The following is a 13,539-nucleotide window of genomic DNA, read 5'->3' as shown; positions in this document are numbered from 1 at the left end:
GTCAGCTTTTCTAGCTTCTCATGGCTCCCAAGGGGAATATTTTCTATGCTATATAGCCTGTTTTTACATCAAGCCATTTTTGGGGTGTTATAGTAACAGCTGGTGACTTGATTTTATTTATATTGATATGTGCCAAAAGCTTTATGAATGTTCTGGCCGTGCCAGTTACTAGCTGTGGGGCATGGAACAAGTTATGAACAACCTATTTACCTTCTCCAACCCTTAGTTCATTTATCTGTCAAATGGGGATAATACTATCTTACAGGGCTGTTGGGGTTGTTGTGTGAGAATTAAAGTGCAGTGTGTGTGTGTGTGTGTGTGTGTGTGTGTGTGTAGAATGGGTAGAACCGTGCCCAGAAGTAGGAAGCCCTGCATATGTTCAATATTTAGCTATTATTTTGTTGTTGTTGTTTGTTTGTTTGTTTGTTTTTTTGTTTTTGAGATGGAGTCTCTCTCTGTTACCCAGGCTGGAGTACAGTGGCACAGTCTCAGCTCACTGCAGCCTCTGCCTCCCGGGTTCAAGCAATTCTCCTGTCTCAGCTTCCCAAGTAGCTGAGATTACAGGCGCACACCACCACGCCCAGCTAATTTTTGTATTTTTAGTAGAAGTGGGGTCTCACCATGTTGGTCAGGCTGGTCTTGAACTCCTGACCTCAGGTGATCCACCCACCTCGGCTTCCCAAAGTGCTGGGATTACAGGCGTGAGCCACTGTACCCAGCCTTAGCTATTATTTTTATTCCTTCAATTTTTTCTTTGGGGCAGTCTGGAGAACAGTTTCATGTGAACATTCTGATCACATCAAAAAGGGAGGATTTACTCACGTGTCGAAAGAGGTGTGAATGGAAAGTAGTAAAGGCATGGTTTCTGATGTTCATGTTTGTGGAATCTGCCGTCTATGGCAGATGCTTCCCCGTGCTACCAATTTGTGTGTCTGAAAGGACACCCGTACACTCATTTGCATCTCAAAATCTGTTCCTCCGTGGGTTTCTCCATCTCTGCAAAATGCACTGCTGTCCACTGTGTGCCTAAGCCAGGCCTGTTTGGTCAAGTTTTTGAAGGCTCTAGGGTAGAGTGGTCAGGAAAAGCTGTCAGGGCTCAAATCCCAGCTCACCTGGTATTGCAAATCACATGGGTGACACCAGGCAAGCAACTGAAGCCCTGTGTGCCTCGGTGTCCTCATCTGAAAAAGGGGGATGATAACCATAGTATCTGTCTTACAGGGATATTGTAGGGATGAAAGATTAATTGTTGGAACTGTACCTGGTACAGAAAAGCTACTTCATGTGTGCTTTGCACACCCGAAACCTTCCTTTTTATATTTATTTATCCTTGGCCTGTGGGCTGTCTCCTCTCACTCAGTGGTGTGTCTCATTTGTTCTCCTCTGTGCCTGAGCCAGCACATCATATTTTCTCAGTAAATATTTGGCAGAAAAATGTATTCAACAGCCTGGCCAACATGGTGAAACCCCATCTCTACTAATAATACAAAAATTAGCCAGGCGTGGTGGCACGCACCTGTAATCCCAGCTACTTGGGAGGCTGAGGAGGGAGAATCGCTTGAACCCAGGAGGCAGAGGTTGCAGTGAGCCAAGATCACGCCGCTGCACTCCAGCCAGGGCGACAGAGTGAGACTGTGTCTCAAAAAATATATATATACATATTCATTTACATAGCCCCGCCTTCATCAAATGTCACCCTACCTCTTAAAATGCCGCCCACACATGTTCTCCCACCTACTGCTTTTGTCTCCAATCATTCCTAATGGCCTGCATCCATTGCATCCCAGCATCACTGCTTGTTAGCACAGTGGCCTTGGGCAAGTCACTCTTCTGGTGTAGCTGGGGGTCCCTAAGACCACCCTCAGTTTCCATGATTCACTAGAAGGAATCACAGAACTGAGAAAAATTGTTATAGTCAAGGCTACAGTTTATTACAGCAGAAGGATACAGAATAAAATCAGCAAAGGGAAGAGCCACATAAGGCGACCCCATCAGTCTCTCTGATTCCTTAATTATCCCGCAGCACCACATAGGGCAGAGGCCAAGAGAGACCAGCATGAGCTGCCGGATGTCCTCTCTCAGTGAAGTCCCGTGGACAGTGCTCAATTCTCCCAGCAATGACGTGTGACAACAACGATGTATTGCCAGCCAGGGACACTTACTTGGGCCTTGGTGTCCAGGGTTGTTATTGGGGTCAGCCATGTAGACTTGTTCTGAATACTGCTGAGAGATCGAGACAGACGGTAAGAACAGCTGAGATCTGATGCATGCCAGGTGTCCTTCCATGCGCTGGCCAGGAGCGATCTCATTTTAGCCCATCCATGACGCTCTTAAATAGACATCCCTATTTTTCCAGACAAGGAACAAAGGCTCATTAAGGGGAGGTCACTTGCCTGAAGTCCCACGGCTAATAGGCAAATCCAGGAGTCTGATCCTTGAACCTCCACCCTCACAGATGTGGCCTTGGACATGACTGCACACCCTCGTGTGAGTTCACTCACTCAGGATGTATTGAGCCGTTGTTCCGGGGCAGGTACCATTCAAAGCATCAGGGATGCTATTTTAGTCAAGGCTACAGTTTATTACAGCAGAAGGATACGGAATAAAATTAGCAAAGGGAAGAGCCACATAGGGCAGAGGCCAAGAGAGACCATCCCAGACGGGAACATCCCTGTGCTTGTGGGGCTTACATCTTAAGGAGGGCAAGCAGGCAATGGGCAGATCAGCAAACAAAGATATGACTTGCCAAAGGGTGGTAAGTGCCGTGGCCAAAAGGAGCCAGAGAGAGATGGGGTGTTTGCTTAGTTGGGAAGTCAGAGAAGACCAGGACGTGATGTTTGAACAGAGATGATAATTGTAATGGCCACTTTCAGAACACTTACTATTTGTTGGATAAGTAATAACAGTAATATTATATGTACCAGGCAATGTTCTAAATGCTTCAATGCATCTCATCTTTCCAATCACAGAGATGCTCTTATTATCATCACTTTACAAATGAAAGGGAGGTTAGGGAAGTTGGCAGAAGGCACACAGCCAGGAAGCAGGGGCTATGCTCTTCACCATTGTCCTGCCGCTCAGTGCATGGAGAAATGAATGTTCAGTGCCTAGAAGGGATAATCAGGGAGTATGGAGGTTAAGGAGGGAACTGAGGCACAGAGAGGTTAAATCAGAAGTGGTGGGGGTGGGACCCAAAGCTAAATGATCTGCCTCCACAATCTAAGCTCATTACCACTAGACCAGTCATCCTTAACTTAAGCATGCATAGGAGTCACCTGGAGGGCTTGTCTAACTAGATTGCTGGGGCCCGCCCCCAGAGTTTCAGACTCTGGGTCTGAGGTGGCCCCGAGAAGGTGCATTTCTGTCAAGGTCCCAGGAACCGATGGTGATGCTGCTGGTCCAGGGCCCACATTTTGAGACCCGCTGCCCTAGACTGCCTCTCAGCACACGGAGCAATGAATAGCCAGCTTCCGGCGGAGGAAACTGAGGCTCAGAGAAGCTAAAAGGGTCATGTGGAAAAAAATCACATAGCTGTTAGACTGCAGTACCTGGATCTCAAACCCAGGCAATCCGGCTCCAGAGTGTTTTTAACCATTTCCCTGCACTGCCTCCTGCCGGTCAAAAGAATAAATGCATATGCAGGCAAGAATGAATGGGTTCCCATTTCCCTAGAAGGGGAAACCGAGGTCGGGGAGCTGGGCGGGGAGACGCCAGCATCCTCTGACCTCTTTCCTTGCCTCCCTGCCCCCGCCCCCAGGTGAAGCTGGTGTTCGTGGAGGACCAGGCGGTGGTGGAGACGGTGTTCTTCCTGACGTCGCGCACCAGGGCGCTGCTGCGGCGCTTCCCGCGCATGCTGCTGGTGGACCGGCTGCCGGGGCTGCAGGGCGCGCTGGATCTGTTGGCCGTGCTGTGCGTGGACGGCTCGGGCCGTGCGCGCCAGGCTGCCTGCTGCGTGGCGCGCCCGGGCACACCGAGCCTGCTGCGCTTCGCGCTCGCGTCACTTCTGCAGAGCGTGCCAGACGTCAAGGGCCGCGTGCGCTGCCTCACCGCCGGGCCCGAGGTGGCGGCGCAGTTGCCTGCGGTGCGCCAGCTGCTGCCCTGCGCGCGCGTGCAGATCTGCCGCGCGCAGGGCCTGGAGACGCTCTTCAGCAAGGCGCAGGAGCTGGGCGGCGCCGGCCGCGAGGACCCGGGCCTGTGGTCGCGCCTGTGCCGCCTGGCTGGCGCGTCGTCGCCCGCAGCCTACGACGAGGCGCTGGCCGAGCTCCACGCCCACGGCCCGGCCGCTTTCGTGGACTACTTCGAGCGCAACTGGGAGCCCCGCCGCGACATGTGGGTCCGCTTCCGCGCCTTCGAGGCGGCCCGAGACCTGGACGCGTGCGCCCTGGTGCGAGGCCACCGTCGGCGACTGCTGCGTCGTCTCAGCCCCTCGCGTGGCGTGGCGCAGTGCCTTCGCGACCTGGTGGCCATGCAGTGGGCCGACGCAGCCGGGGAGGCGGTGCCCGAGGGGCCCGATGGCGGGGAGCCTTGGCTGGAGGATAAGCCAGGGAGGGGGGCCCAGGCGGAGAACGAGAGGGTGAGGGGCCTGGAGACGGGCGACTGGGGAGGGGCTCCGAAAGAAGGAAGTATTTGGAGGGGAGCCCAGATGGAGAAGGAGTGGGTAAGAGCACTGGACACCAGAGACTGGGGCGGGGCTCAGTTCGAAGGTGAGAAGGGGAGGGCACTGCAGATCAGAGATTGGAGAGGGGGTCAGTTGGAGAATCAGAAGCCCAGGGGATTGGAAGGGGGTGTGTTGAGAGGGTCGCAGTTGGAGAAAGGGCACCTGAGAAGCCCAGAGATTAGAGACTGGAGGGGGCCCCAGTTGGAGGGTGAGAAAGATTGGGGACTGGAAGGTTATGTCTGGAGGGGAGCCCAGTTGGAGGACCAGGCGCTAAGAGGATTGGAAGGGTATACCTGGAGGGTGGCCCAGTTGGAGGATCGCAGGAGTAGAGCGCTGGAGACCACCGACCTGAGGGGGACCCAGTTTGACTATGAGAGGGTCAGGAGTCTTGAAGGAAGCCCCTGGAGGGGTGCGCAGGTGCACGATGAAAGGGCAGGGGGACTGAGAACTGCGGAATGGAAGGGGCCACAGTCAGAAGTAGAGAAGGGCAGGGGGCTGGAGATCAGAAACTTGAGGGGGATCCCCTTGGAGAAGTCCCTGGAGTTGGCCCCTGAGAAGGGAGACCAAAGGGGACCCCAGTGGGAAGATGAGAGGAGGAGAGGGCCAGAGATTGCAGAGGAGAGGGGAGCGAGGGTGGGGGTCAAAAGAAGAAGGGGCCTGGAAGATGTAGTTCTGGTCCAGCTGGGAGACACGAGGGTCACAGGCATGGAGAATGGAGATGGAGGGGGAGCCCGGTCCGTGGGCCCCAAGAGCCGAGCTGGACGAGGGATGGAGTGGGGAGACGCAGGAGGGCGGTGTCTAGGGCTGGGGAATGGAGTCGTGTCTGGCACCCCGGTGGGGACTGTATTGGAAGGCAGCCCAGAATGGGCAGCGGCGAGGAGTGAACACCTGGCTGCAGGTGACGGCCTGCAGGAAGGAGGCGAAGATGGCCCCAGGGAACCAAAGAGGCTTTGCCGACCCGCGGGAGAGGAGGAGGTGGACTGGGAACCCCTGGCCAAATTCCGGGCAGCCTGCGGGCCAGAGCTGGCAGACCTGGTGGCTGAGGAGTTGGCCTTTGCTAGGCAGCATGGGACCCGGGGTTTCCACTGGACCGGAGATGGCTTTGCCCTTAAGGACGGCACCTCGGACTTCTTCCTGGATGGGGCCCTGACACGCTGCAGCTGCTCAATTCACGCCGCCCGCCGTCTGCCCTGCAGACACCTCTTTGCAGCGCGCCTCCTCACTGGGGCTGCCTTATTCCACATGGACCTGCTCAGGGATTGCTGGGGTAGAGCCCCAGAGCCCTGACCCTTCATGCCTCTGCCCACCACCCTCCACCAGGAGGGCCGGAGGGCATTCTTCGATCCCAAAGATAATAGGGCTGAGGCCAAGGAGACCGCTCCAGTCCCCCTGGCCACCTCCTGGGTCATCCAGGGACCTCCTCATGGCAGTTTGCCACTCTGGGTCCAAGGGCAAGCTGTAAGTGGTCTCTGAGGTCCTGGAACCACAGCTTGGGAAGGTGTTGATGGCCAGGGCGGATTCTGAGGGCTTCCCTCTGGAGAGGAAGCATGTGATGAAAGGTGTAGACAGGGTCAGGCTGGGGCAGAAGGAAGGAAAGGGGCAGAGCTGGGGGGAGGGGGAGGAAGCGATGATATGGGGAGTATCTGGCAAGAGTAGACTGGCCAGTCTAGGGAGTGCAGGGGGGAGAGGGGAAAGGGAGAAAGTACAGAAGACAGATGAAGGAGAGGAGGTAAGTGAGAAAAAATGGAAAGGGGAGCCGGAAATGGAGGAGAGAGGACAAGCAAAGAGACAGAAATGAAAACATGAGGAAAAGCTGGGGGAAGCAGGAGAGGAAGGGACGGGATGTAGGAGGGGGAAGAAAAATCGGAGATGAGACAAAGGAAATGTGTGGGAGATGGGTAGAGAAGAAATGGAAGGGGCGTGGTTTTGGTTTTTCTCCAAGACCTTGACACATCGACCCCCTTCGCCTTCTGAAGAGAGAGGGAGGGCGGGCACTGGGGGTCAGGAGAGTCTCCAGCAGGGCAGGGGAATTGTTTGGACTATTGTTCTTCAGGATTGGAATAAAACAATCTTATTTTGGTCTCCGTGATGAGTTCTTGGCTTCCGGGGTTGGTTGGGAGTCCCAGATCTGGGAACAGTTGAGATGGTCCAGCGTTCCTTCATTCTTTCTACCAACAAGGCCTCCTGGGGCCAGATGGATGGAGCCGCAATGAATTCATCTCCATAGCAACTCAAGCTTCCTTCTTCATCATCTGGACCAGTGCGTCCCAGTGGCAACTTCTTGACATGAGTCAATTCTACCTTCAAATGACGGACTCATGCCAAATGTCCTGGCCACAGAATGGGCATATGACCCAGTCCTGGTCAACGAGTCTGCTCAGGTTGAGGTGGGAGGCTTTTTTTAATTTTTATATTTTTGTAGAGACAGGGTCTTGCTATGTTACTCAGGCTGGTCTTGGACTCCTCGGCTTAAGCAATCCTCCTGCCACGGCCTCCCAAAGTGCTGGGATTACAGGTGTGAGCCACTGTGCTCAGAACTAGGAAGCTTTTTTTTTTTTTTTTGGTGGGGGGAGTCTTGCTCTGTTACCCAGGCTGGAATGCAGTGGCACGTTCCCAGCTCACTGCAGCCTCCACCTCCCAGGTTCAAGTGATTTTCATACCTCAGTCACCTGAGTAGCTGGGATTACAGGTGCCTGCCATCACACCTGGCAAATTTTTGTATTTTTAGTAGAGACGGAGGTTTCACCATGTTGGCCAGGCTGGTCTCAAACTCCTGACCTCAGGTGACCTGCTCGCCTCAGCCTCCTAAAGTGCTGGGATCACAAGCGTAAGCTGCCACACCCAGCCTAGGAGGCTTCTAATAAAGATTCTGTCACTCCTAAGAAGGCCTAGAGACATGATCAGGCCTAGACCTGCTGATGATTACCTTGGTATGGTGTGATAATGAAGTCCACCCTGAGGATGACAGAGCTGAGATGAAGAAAATCTGGATCTTTGCTTGGCTCAGTTGAGTCTCTGGAGTCTGCTCTACCATGGGGCTTCTTAAGTAAAATATATTTTTTTTGTTAGAGACAGGGTCTCGCTCTGGCCCAGGCTGGAGGGCAGAGGTGCAAACATAGCTCACTGCAGCCTTCCAACTCTTGGGCTCAAGGGATCCTCCAGCTCAGCCTCCTGAATAGCTAGGACTATAGGCTCATGCTACCACCTAGCTAATTTCTTTTTCTTTTTTTTTTTTTTTTTTACTTTTTGTAAAGATGAGGTCTCTTGCTACGTTACTTGGGCTGTTCTCAAACTCCTGGCCTCAAGCGATGCCCCCGCTTCAGCCTCCCAAAGTGCTGGAATTACAGATGTGAGCCATTGCACCTGGCCAATCAAAGATACCCTAATGATTTAGGGAAGTTCGAGTTGGGGTTTCTGTCGTCGCAACTGATGAAGGGGATTTAATTCTATTATAGGTGACAAAGTCCAGGTTGAAGTAGCTCAGCACTTTTCAAACTTTAGTGTGGACATGAGTCACCTGGGCACCTTCTTAAAATACGGAGTTGGACTCAGTAGGTCTAAGATGGGGCCCAACATTCTAGCAAGCTCTCCCATGATGTGGTTGTGCTGGGCTGTGGAGCACACTTTGAGTAGCAATGAAGGAACTTGAGATAAAAGACAATTCAGGCCGGGTGTGGTGGCTCACACCTGTAATCCCGGCACTTTGGGAGGCTGAGGCAGGTGGATCACTTAAGGCCAGGAGTTCAAGACCAGCCTGGCCAACAAGGCAAAATCCTGTCTCCACTAAAAATACAAAAATTAGCCAGATGTGGTGGTGGGTGCCTGTAGTCCCAGCTACTTGGGAGGCTGAAGCATGAGAATTGCTTGAACCCGAGAGGCGCAGGTTGCAGTGAGCCGAGATCGTGCCACTGCACTCCAGCCTGGGTGACAGAGCGAGACTCTGTCAATAAAAAAAAAGAAAAAAGAAAAAAGAAAAAAAATCATTCAGTGGTTCAAGTCACGAGAAGTCAAAGGCTTTGATGGCAGCTGATTGCAGGGGCTCAAACAATGCCAGGTTTCTCCTCTCTCGCCTGCTTTTCGTGCGATGGATTTCTTCAAAAGACAGCTCTCTCCTGAGAAAGCTGGGGACTAGAAGTTCCCATATCACACCCTCCTATCTTGATCCAAAAATACCAAGGAAGCAGCAGGTTGGATTTATGGAGGGTATCAGTTATCTATGGCTACATAAATGCTGTGTTAACAACTGTAAAACTTCCAAAGTATATAACAATAAACATGTATTTGGAATCAACCTAAATGCCCATCAATAATCATAAGCTAGATAAAGAAACTATGGTACGTATACACCATGGAATACTATAGAGCCATTAAATGAACGAGATCATGTTCTTTGCAGGGACATGGATGGAGCTGGAGGTCATTATCCTTAACAAACTAACACAGGAACAGAAAACCAAATACTGCATGCTCTCACTTATAAGTGGGAGCTAAATGATGAGAAGAAATGACACAGAGAGGGGGGCAACACACACGGAGACCTACTGGGGGGTGGAGGATGGAAGGAGGGAGAGGATCGGGAAAAATAACTAATGGGTACTAGGCTTAATACCTGGGTGACAAAATAATCTGTACAACAAACCCCCATGATAAAAGTTTACCTATACAACAAACCTGCACATGTATCCCTGAACTTAAAAGTTAAAACAATAATAAAAATGAACATGTATTGCTTATGAGTCTTGGGTTACCTGAGGGGTTGGCTAGACCCTTGCTTTTCAAAGTGTGGTGCATGCAACAGCGGCATGAACTTTCCCTAGGAGCTTGTTAGAAATGCAGATTCTCAGCTGGGCACGGAGGCTCATGCCTGTAATCCCAGCACTTTGGGAGGCTGAGGCGGGCGGATTACCTGAGGTCAGGAGATCGAGACCATGCTGGCCAACACGGTGAAACCCTGCCTCTACTAAAAATACAAAAATTAGCTGGGCGTGGTGGTGCGCCTGTAGTCCCAGCTACTCAGGAGGCTGAGGCAGGAGACTCTCTTGAACCCAGGAGGCGGAGGTTGCAGTGAGCCGAGAAAGCTCCACTGCACTCCAGCCTGTGCAACAAAGTAAAACTCCATCTCAAGAAAAAGAAAGAAAGAAAAAAGAAAGAAATGCAGATTCTCAGACCCACTCCAAAACTACAGAATCAGAATCTCCTTCTAACAAGATCCTAGTATGCATGTTATACTTTGAAAAGCAAAGCAACTGATCATAAACCTACAATTATCTGAAATAGGCTTTTCTTAAAAAATGAAAGCAGCTAAACTGATCTTCGCTGGACTTGCCCACATATCGGGAGTCATCTGGCTTTTGGGTGAACTAAAAAGGCCTTGGCAGGGCTTGGTGGCTCATGTCTGAAATCCCGGCACTTTGGGAGGCCAAAGTGGCCTGAGCCCAGGAGTTCAAGACCAACCTGGGCAACATATTTTCTACAAAAATAGAAACAAAATTAGCCTGGTATGGTGGTGCACGTCTGTGATCCCACCTACTCAAGAGGCTAAGGTGGGAGGATCGCCTGAGCCTGGGAGGTCAAGGCTGCAGTGAGCCATGATTGTTCCACTGCACTCCAGACTGGGTGACAGAGTGAGACTCTCTCAAAAAACGCCTTGGCTGGGAGGACTAGGGTAACTCGTTCAGCACGTAGACCCCTCCAGTACAACCCTATGAAACTTCCCTGCAGCCCCTGCCTTTGCAGACAGCTCTTCCTCTGCTGTGCTGCCCATTGCTTTCTTGCAATGTACTATCTGTCTAATAAGTCTGCCTTTCTTTCCCTACGACTGTCTTGATAAATGCCTTTACCTCCGATGACACTGGCCCCAGCTAGTCACACATGCGCTGCCCGTCTCTCTCTTTTTCTTTTGAGACAGAGTCTCGCTCTGTTGCCCAGGCTGGAAAGCAGTGGCGCGATCTCAGCTCACTGCAAGCTCCGCCTCCTGGGTTCACGCCATTCTCTTGTCTCAGCCTCCTGAGTAGCTGGGACTACAGGCGGCCGCCACCACGCCTGGCTAATTTTTTCTATTTTTTAGTAGAGATGGGGTTTCACCGTGTTAGCCAGGATGGTCTCAATCTCCTGACCCCATGATCCACCCGCCTCGGCCTCCCAAAGTGCTGGGATTACAGGCGTGAGCCACCGCGCCTGGAGATGCCCATCTCTTAAAATAAAAAATAAAAAAAAAAAAAAGAAAGAAAGGAAGGAAAGGAGGCAGGAGGGGTCCTGGGAAGGCAAACAACACAATTGAGTGCAGACCAAATCCAAAACTTCTCCACTTGCCTGTCTTATCATTAGATTCTTAGATATGGGTTATCTGGTTAGTGACAGGAAACTGAATTAATTCATTAATTGAGTCACCAAATAACACACAGAGCCCTGGGGTGGAAAAGAGCTCAGCCCATAAGGTAAAGAGAAGATGGGCCAGTGTAGATGGGTCAGAGTGTGAGAGAGGGAGAGACTTGGATAGTGAAGTCCGCAAGCCCTTAAAGATAGAAGATGAGGTGAGTCTTTATCCTGGGAGGTATGGGAAGCCTTCAAAAGGTTTTAAACAGAGAGTGGCTTGATTGGATGTACATTAGAATAACCACCTCCCCAGCAGGAAGCTTTACTGTGACAAATGGATTGGATGAGTCCAGACCAGGAAGAGACATATGCGACCATAAACAAACAAATAAAAACAAATTTTAAAAAACAGGCAGAAGGATCTTCACAGATCTGGACCTTGAAGAATGTGTTTGCCAGGAAAAGAGAATGAGGAAGTACGTTCCTATCGGAGGGAACTGCAGGTATTACGGTATTTGGCCCTTCAGGAAGGCAAGAGGAAACTAAAGGTTAGTGAACCTTAACCCTCTATATGCCCCACATGTCCAGCTCACAAGTGTTAAATCAAGTTTAGCCTAAAGCTGCCTCCTTACATATTTTAAGTTCGGCCTGAAGGTTTTTCTGTAAATCGTGAACTATAACAAGTGGAGATGTAAACAGAAGGTGGCCTACACTTGTGCCAATCACCAAGTTTTGGGCAATCAAATGTAGCCAACTGTTCGAATTGTGTTCAAATAAGGCAAACGCCGAGCTGTAATCAATCCAGCTGTTTCTGTACCTCACTTACGTTTTCTGTATGTCACTTTCCTTTTTCTGTCCATAAATCTTCCACCACATGGCTGTGCTGGAGTTTCAGCCTACTCTGGCCCAAGGCTGCCTGATTCGTGAATCCTTCATTGCTCAATTAAACTCTATTTATTTATTTAGAGATGGAGTCTCGCTCTGTTGTACAGGCTGGAGTGCAGTGGCATGATCTCAGCTCACTACAACCTCCACCTTCTGGGTTCAAGCAATTCTTGTGCCTCAGCCTCCCGAGTAGCTGGGACTACAGGTGCCCACCACCACGCCCAACTAATTTTTGTATTTGTAGTAGAGACGGGGTTTCGCCATGTTGACCAGGCTGGTCTCAAGCTCCTGACTTGAAGCCATCCGCCCTCCTCAGCCTCCCAAAGTGCTGGGATTACAGGCATGAGCCACCGTGCCCAGCCAATTAAACTTCTTTAAATTTAATTTGTCTGAAGTTTTTCTCTTTTTTTCTTTTTTGAGACGGAGTCTCGCTCTGTCGCCCAGGCTGGAGTGCAGTGGCACAATCTCGGCTCACTGCAAGCTCCGCCTCCCGGGTTCACGCCATTCTCCTGCCTCAGCCTCCCCGAGTAGCTGGGACTACAGGCGCCCGCCACCACGCCCGGCTAATTTTTTGTATTTTTAGTAGAGACGGGGTTTCACCGTGGTCTCGATCTCCTGACCTCGTGATCCGCCCGCCTCGTCCTCCCAAAGTGCTGGGATTACAAGCGTGAGCCACCACGCCCGGCCTTGAAGTTTTTCTTTTATCACAAGTCACATCAATCCCTCAGGCCCCTGCTCAAATGCTACCTCTTCCTGAAAGCCGTTCCTAAGTGGTCTCTCTAAAGAACCATCCCAGCCCCTTTCTTTGCTTTATCCTTCACGGCACTTATCACTACCTGAAATTATACCCCGTACCTATTTACCAATTTGGCATTGTGGTTAAGCTTATCAAGTATGAAGCCAGACTACCTGGGTTCAAATCCCAGCTCCACTACTTCCTTGTCATGTGACCTTCAGTTGTTCAGCCTGTGTTACAGTTGAGGGGTCATAATAGTACCTGTCTATAGGGCTTTGTGAGGATAAATGAATTAGTGTGTGTACCAGTGTTCTAACACTGCCTGCATTTCCATTTTCCCCAAAGCAGCCCAGTTACTTATTAACACACTGCCTTTTCCAGTGACATGTGTTCGCCGTTATTAAGTCGATCTCCCGTCAAAATATAAGCTCTATTTTGTCTTCCATTGTATCCCCAGTGCCTAGAACAGTGCCTGTTGCAAAGTAAGCTTTGAGTTAAAAAAAAAGATGAAAGAATGAAAATGGCAGACTGCCTAGCAGAACTAGCCCTTCCCGATGCTTCACTGTTCCTATGGTGACGATCCAGTCTGCACGAAGATCCCAGCTTCCTTAACCTGGTTCCTACCTCCAGCCAGCTCACCCATTGGCCACCTGTATCTCCTGCTGTAGCAGCCGGAAAGCTACAACTCCCAGCCGGCTGAGCGCCACCAGCGCTTTCGCGCCCAAGTCCCTTTGCTAAGCGTGAGGGCCTGCGCAGTAGAATCCGCGGGTCCGGAGCTCCATCTGAGCATGTGCAGGCTGCGGGTGTTTCCTTCGTCTGCTGGCGGAAGAGGAGTGGGGAGGACCCCTTTACCCGCTGAGCATTGTGGGGCTCGCTCGGCTCTCCTTGTCCAAAAGGTCTGGGCCCCGGGGCTGCAGCCTCTGGGTGAGGAGGCGGGGGCGGGAAA

The 13,539-nt window shown here is 51.3% G+C and overlaps 1 protein-coding gene and 1 long non-coding RNA gene across 8 annotated transcripts in view; one reads left to right on the top strand and one right to left on the bottom strand.

The window, feature by feature from the left end:
* The window catches only part of ZSWIM9 (zinc finger SWIM-type containing 9), a 26,686-nt gene extending 20,368 nt beyond the window's left edge, over window positions 1-6,318 (top strand). For all 5 annotated transcript variants that reach the window (XM_032169296.2, XM_032169297.2, XM_032169294.2 and 2 more), the window contains exon 4: window positions 3,758-6,318. In XM_032169296.2, coding sequence (XP_032025187.1) covers window positions 3,758-5,944 — 2,187 coding nt within the window. In that variant the 3' untranslated portion in view covers window positions 5,945-6,318. The remainder of the gene's footprint in view (window positions 1-3,757) is intronic.
* Window positions 1-13,539, bottom strand: part of LOC131380764 (uncharacterized) — a 13,946-nt gene extending 407 nt beyond the window's left edge. The window contains exons 1-4 of one of the 3 annotated variants that reach the window (XR_009208941.1): window positions 13,218-13,539; window positions 2,163-2,344; window positions 1,113-1,181; window positions 823-996 (exon numbers count right to left, since the gene is read on the bottom strand). This is a non-coding gene — a long non-coding RNA (uncharacterized LOC131380764). Of the gene's footprint in view, window positions 1-822; window positions 1,063-1,112; window positions 1,182-2,162; window positions 2,345-13,217 lie in introns of all 3 variants that reach the window. The other 2 variants (XR_009208940.1, XR_009208939.1) reach the window with 2 other exon arrangements.

Source organism: Hylobates moloch, unplaced genomic scaffold (assembly GCF_009828535.3).
Source record: "Hylobates moloch isolate HMO894 unplaced genomic scaffold, HMol_V3 SCAFFOLD_12, whole genome shotgun sequence".
NCBI lineage: Eukaryota > Metazoa > Chordata > Mammalia > Primates > Hylobatidae > Hylobates > Hylobates moloch.
Note: the sequence above shows the minus strand (reverse complement) of the source record. Positions and strands in the feature narration are given on the sequence as shown.